At 35.9% G+C, this 6,841-nt stretch overlaps 1 protein-coding gene across 1 annotated transcript in view; it reads right to left on the bottom strand.

The window, feature by feature from the left end:
- The window catches only part of polo (Serine/threonine-protein kinase polo), a 101,758-nt gene extending 96,334 nt beyond the window's left edge, over positions 1 to 5,424 (bottom strand). The window contains exons 1-3 of the mRNA XM_067158491.2: positions 5,243 to 5,424; positions 4,838 to 5,062; positions 4,543 to 4,760 (exon numbers count right to left, since the gene is read on the bottom strand). Of these exons, the coding sequence (XP_067014592.1) occupies positions 4,543 to 4,760; positions 4,838 to 5,062; positions 5,243 to 5,338 (539 nt within the window). The 5' untranslated portion in view covers positions 5,339 to 5,424. The remainder of the gene's footprint in view (positions 1 to 4,542; positions 4,761 to 4,837; positions 5,063 to 5,242) is intronic.
- Between the last annotated feature and the right edge of the window lie 1,417 nt (positions 5,425 to 6,841).

Below are 6,841 nucleotides of genomic sequence, written 5' to 3' on the forward strand. Positions count from 1 at the left end.
CAAATTTAGTAACTGTAGGATCTGCTGTAAAATACACTCTGAACATAGGTGATCTATATTCACCAACGATGTCAGGAACAAAAGACCAACATCAGATGGAAGTGTGGATTCTCTCTTTATGAACCTTGATCAACATCACGTGCCTCATTAGCTGATCAAAAATCAACTACTTAAGTTAAACTCTAAATACATTAATACCATGTCTACAGTGATTTTGCTGTTTAGAATTTGAGTCAGTTTGAAGTAATATGCATGTCCTGATGCCAAATATATCCATTAACTTGTTTCATATACCTTTTTTCTTTTAGTCTTAGTCACGTTATTACAAACTACACACTATCTTTTAGTTTTGAAATAATCTTTTGTTCCAGGAATGCTGTTTATTGGACCTAAAAACCTATTGTGGTAGCACTGCAGAATGTTGTTGAACTCTTTGCCAGATGGCAGCACTTAAATCCTTTGTGATGTGAATTCAGTTGAAAGCTCTAAGTCACCAGCTAGATTTCCAAACGAAGAAGTTTACTTTGAATATGTGTGCATTTATTGCCAGTTTCTGTTTTGTGATTCTGTGAGTATGGAAAGGTGACAGTGTTTGAACAATCCAGTGTTTTTTTTTTTTTAATTTGTGGTAGTTTTGTAGTGAAAAAGCAGACATAACATAACCTCATTTGTCGCTAAAGCTTATTTTGGAATAAAGTTAGATCAAAAGTCAGCATTTGTGTTGAAGATTTGAGAAATTGGACAAAAGGAAAGAAATAAGCGCTTCGCTTTGGTATACCAATGGTTTGGCGTGAACCCAAAAACCACACCAGTGACTGCTACTTTTGTACTTGTATGGTCAAAGGTTTCAATGCTAAGAATAAGAAACTCGTAACGTACCCCAGCATTGAATCTGCTAGGAGACCAGTTCCCAGTACCTCATGGCCCCGATATTCCAGTTCCCACACCTCCTAAAGACTATATTGAAGTTTGATTCTTCAAGTAGTGAAAGATCGGAAACATCTGACAGTGACTTTACCCCTGAAAAATCTAAACTACCAGTACTCTTCCCACAATCCATGTTGAATGGCTTAAGAGATTTGAACCTCCCCAAAAATGCAGCTGAACTTTTAAGTTCCAGGTTAAAAGAACAAAATCTTCTTGCTGATGGTACTTCATTAACTTTCTACAGAAATAGAGAAAAAGATCTTGCACAGTACTTTAGTCATGAAGAGAGACTGGTTTATTGCAACAACATTCCAGACCTAATAAACAAGGTAGGTGGTGCCATGTATGACCCAAACGATTGGAGGTTATTTATTGACTAGTAAGAGAAGTATGAAAGCTGTGTTACTGAACAAGTTTGCTTCGATTACAATAGCTCACTCAGTCCACTTAGAAGAGAATTATAACATGAAGCTTCTCTTAAATAAAATACAATATATCAGACATCAGTGGATGGTCTGTGGAGATCTTAAAGTAATCTGTATTTTGTTAGGTCAGCAACAGGGATATACGGACAAGAGATGAGCATTGGTCTGGAAAAATGGCCTGATCGAACCACCTAAACTCCAGGATGTAAAAATGTTTTTCAGAAAAGCTTAGCGGATCATAAGAAAATACTATTACCACCTCTTCACATCAAGTTGGGTCTGATGAAGCAGTATGTGAAAGCCCTTGACAAAGAGGACAATTGTTTTCAATATTTTTGCAACAGGTTCCCTTTTCTCTCACAAGCAAAAATAAAAGCTATTTTTGTAGGACCACAAATCAGAAGTCTAATGAAAGATTATATTTTAAGATACAATGACTTCTGAACAAAAAGAAGCCTGGCAAGCCTTTAGAGATGTAACCAAGAAGTTTTTAGGAAACACCAAAGATCCTAACTATGCAGAAGTAGTAGCCACAATGGCTTAGAAATTCAGAATTATGGGTTACAACATGGGTTTTAAGCTGCACTTTCTTTTTTCAGATTTGGATGCATTTCCTGAGAATTTGGGGGCGCCGAGCGAGGAACAAGGCGAACGCTTCCATCAGGACATTCGGGAGATCGAACGACTGTACCAAGGACGATGGAGTATATCAATGATAGTGGATTACTGCTGGATGCTTCAAACAGAAGACTCTGCAGCAGCTCATAAGAGAATTTCCAAGATAAGATCACTGGAAGGCAAACCAAAAAGTTATTGACTAAATAGCATTCTAGAGAATGAACACCGTATTTCCAAGTAATACAATCAGTATTTCAATCAAAACTATTAATATTTGTAAAAAAAAAAAAAAAAGAAGTATTTTTTAATTAACATTGAATTTCATTCTGGATTTGTAAAACACCTTATGTGATACGAAAGGCATTTTTTTGAAAATGGCTGTACTCAATTGTATATAATCATTTTTCAGAAGTAAAACAGCCTTTAAAAAGTAGACCTGTGCAATGACTGATTACTTCAGGGTTTTTCAAATAACCCTGAAGTACATTAATTTTGGTATAAACTTCAAGAACAAAGTACAATTAGTACTGTCGAGTTAATGACTCATTGTTGAAGATTATGACATTTCAAACATAGCAAAAATGTATGTATTTACACAAAACTGAAGCAGTAAATACACACAGCAAAGAGCTTGGTATTATATCAAAGCCCAACTTTCAAAATTCAACAGGTGGTAAATTTTGCAATAGGGGCACAACCACATTCAGAACAGGAACAGCATCTTGGATCTTGAAGTAGTGGGTCTTACCAATCCTAATATGCAACTTAATATCAACTAGCGAGTACAGAGCTTCATTTCATTTCAAATTGGGAGCATTTCTTGTAGTAGGTTGATCAGTAAATAAATCAATAAATAATTAATTAAATCCTAATCATAAATCATCACTTAGCCCATATCAATACCAAGTTGCTATAGTTTGACCAGCCCTCAGATCCAGATAAAAATCCCTGACCTGGCCAGGAATCGAACCCGGGGCCTCCATGTAAGAACCAGGCACGTTACCCCAACACCGCGGGGCCAGCTTATAAAATATGTAAAGTGGGCCAGAATTCAGTTTCCCAAATTTAAATCAAGTCAAAGAGAAGTCAATGCGTGAAATTATGTAAAGGTGCCAAGAAGGCTGCTTGCAGTCACAAATCATTTTTACCCCCTCCCATCACTTATGCATTTCTTTTTCATGATGGAAAGAAACAAGTTTTATATAGGATAATACTAATAATTCCCAATAAAATTAAACAATCAAATAGAAGCTTATTTCATTAACGTAGATCTTGAAATGCAAGTATTTGCCACTTTCTAAACCTTTTTGAGGTGTTGAAAAGCACTTGGATGCAGTGTAGTGTAAAATATGACATTCCATCAAACATCTGGGTAGTAATGCCAATGAAAGTGACAAAAATTATGTTTATGGAAAAATAAAGGTTCACATGGTTACACGAGTATTTGGGGGTTGTAGTGGGGATGTAGGAGAGAGCACATGAGTCTGTGGTGAGACTTCAGTTAGAGTGTGATTCTGGTGTATGGGACCTTCACCAGGACTACTTGACACAAGAACTGGAAAGGATTTAAAGGAAGGCAGCACAATTTGTTCTGGGGGACTTGGGATTACGGAGACGAGATGCTTGACTGTGGTATGTTTCAAAACTACCGTAAAAATATGTTCCACCAAATAAAGACTTGTCAAGTACTGAGCTAGTTTCTTACACTACAGGACCTGTTTCAACTCATCATGGCAATTATGGAAAATACAATATTTATTGTAACATTTTATATGTATGTACTATGGTTCTTTTTTTTAACTTTATAAATGTAAATAACAGAACATTGAGGAAGAATTTTCCAGAACCCTTGATGGTTTGACATTACAGAACATATTTTATTTGTAACCTTTTATCTGTATGTATGCATGTACTATGGTTCTAATTTTTAATACTTGAGCTGAAGATGACTCCATGATGATTGGAAACTGATCCTTTAGTGTAAGAATGTTGATTTGATGGAACATCATTTTTAAGGTAGTTTTGAAGTAAGTAGCATCAACACGGAAATAAAAATTATTCATCAAGATTATGTGGTACCGGTATGTTTCAAGCTGTTGGTGGAGAGATGGCGTGAAATGACATAAGTAGACAAATAAGCTTGAGCAGAGCTTTTAAAATTAGGAAAGATCACACTATGAATTGGAATTCAAGAGGACAAATTGAGGCAAATAATATTCATTTATAGGAAGAGGAGTTAGGGATTGGAGTAACTTATTAAGGGAGATGTTCAATAAATTTCTAATTTCTTTGCACAATCATTTAAGAAAAGGCTAGGAAAACAACAGATAGGGAATCTGCCACCTGGGCGACTGCCCTAAATGCAGATCAGTAGTGATTGACATTTACACAAACCAATAAATACTAAACAGTCAATCTGAAAATACAAATATAGGTAACCTCATAAATAAAAATTGTGGTGTGAGAAATTATAATCATGAAACATACCTTATTCACATCAAGTGCACAGTAAATAGATTAATGTATTTAAATAAAACTTACACACTGAAAAATTATGGATTGTTATACATACTTTTTACGCTCACCCTGGTATTCAACTCGTGCTGCAAGACCAAAGTCTCCAATTTTGACTTGTAACTCGTCATTTAGGAAGAGATTTCCAAGTTTCAGATCTCTGTGAATGATATTCTTTTTGTGCAGATAATCTACACCCAGCAAAATTTGTGTCAGATAATACCTGACTTCAGGTTCTGATAAGGTTTTTCGGCGTTTATGTAATTCCATTAGAGACTAAAACAAAATAGTAAACAATAAGTACAAAACTAAACATCTATATGTCATTTAATTCTGGGAATGAAACTACTTACTCTCCTACGGCAAAGTTCTAAAACTATGTAAATGTTGTGGACATCCTCGAAAAAACTGTGGAATCCCACCACATGCTTATGGTTAAGACTACGGTGGATTGTAATTTCTTGAGTCATTTTGTCTTTTTGGTTTCCACTAGTTATTATTTTCTTCGAAACAATCTTTCCGGCGTAAATATTGCCGGTTTTAACTTCAGTAAGTTCGTAGCACTTCGCAAAGCCTCCCTGTAAATAATATAGGAAAATAAACATTATGTCAAATATCTTACCTACACCAGCATTCCAACGTTTACACTTTTTTCAACATTATGTCAACAATTACACACACGTAAGTGATTTCCTGTTTCTTAAATAACAAAATATCCAAACAAGAAATCGCTTTGCAAGCGGTTATAAAACATTTACCTTTCCAAAAAACCTTCCTTTTCTGTACATCGTTCCCGTTCCAGAATCATATATGTTATCTGGGATGAAGTGCCTATCATCTTCTTTGGAAGCCATCGTCGAAATATGTTAGCCGAAGGATAAAAAGGTAATAATATTTTAACTCATAAAAGAAATCCAACCTCACCAGAAACTTAAACCGTTTACCACTCACTCCGCGTTTGAAAATAAGCTCGTGATTGGAAGCAGCGTTTAGAAACATAGACCAATTAGAGCGCCTGTCAATGAATTCCTGCGCATGCGCCCTACAAGACTCACAGCCAACTTGATCATCAATAAATTATCCCATTACGGTTTTTATTTCCCATATCCAGAAAATATGCAAGACAACAAACGTTCCTAAGTAAAAAGAATCAAGTCTCAAATTCAAGAAAATTCATATATTCCTGATGCATATAACATAAAGTAGTGATGAGCGATACCGTGATTTGTGAGTCACAGCGTGATTTGATATCGTGATTTTCTGATATCAGTGATTTTTAGTCGTGACGTGATCACAATCACCGCATCGTCCGTGCTGCTTGGTGCTTGTTATTTGTAGCTTGTGATCAAGAGAATGCCTTGTTATTGTGACTAGGCTATCTCTGTGTAAACATTTATAAGAAAATCAGCCACCTAAGGGTTTGCATTTAATAAACAGCCTACATCTTGGTTGCATTACAGACACGGTCGTTGCCAATTTACTTCTAGGCGTACAAACATAATAATTTTATTATTTACATTCGTTTTTTGTAGACATGCCGAAGTTCAACCAATATATCAAGGAAAAAATAGGATCAACATTGGTAACAGTCGTATTTTATACTGTAACCGATTATTTGGTATGTGCTAGGAAATGAAATTCTACACATTTATCTGGCACAAATGAAAAATATAATGATGAATGACTATTCCCAGCCACCTAATGTAAGGTTAACTATACCAGTGCACCTTTCCCTAGATACCAGTTGTTGTTGTTTGAGTCATCAGTCCATAGACTGGTTTGATGCAGCCTTCCATGCCACCCTATCTTGTGCTAACCTTTTCATTTCTACGTAACTATTGCATCCTACATCTGCTCTAATCTGCTTGTCATATTCATACCTTGGTCTACCCCTACCGTTCTTACCACCTACACTTCCTTCCAAAACCAACTGAACAAGTCCTGGGTGTCTTAAGATGTGTCCTATCATTCTATCTCTTCTCGTCAAATTTAGCCAAATGATCTCCTCTCGCCAATTCGATTCAGTATCTCTTCATTCGTGATTCGATCTATCCATCTCACCTTCAGCATTCTTCTGTAACACCACATTTCAAAAGCTTCTATTCTCTTTCTTTCTGAGCTAGTTATTGTACATGTTTCACTTCCATACAATGCCACGCTCCACACAAAAGTCTTCAAAAACATCTTTCTAATTCCTATATCAATGTTTGAAGTGAGCAAATTTCTTTTACCGGCAGTAATTTAGAAAAATATATGGTATGGAAAGGCGTTGACCCAGCTGCATGAGGACAATTGGGAAGCTACAATGAGGAGCGGTCTAAGAGGCATGGCAATACACTTGAGGGATGTGACGTGCT

The sequence above is a fragment of the Anabrus simplex genome, chromosome 14, assembly GCF_040414725.1.
Source record: "Anabrus simplex isolate iqAnaSimp1 chromosome 14, ASM4041472v1, whole genome shotgun sequence".
Classification (NCBI taxonomy): Eukaryota; Metazoa; Arthropoda; class Insecta; order Orthoptera; family Tettigoniidae; genus Anabrus; species Anabrus simplex.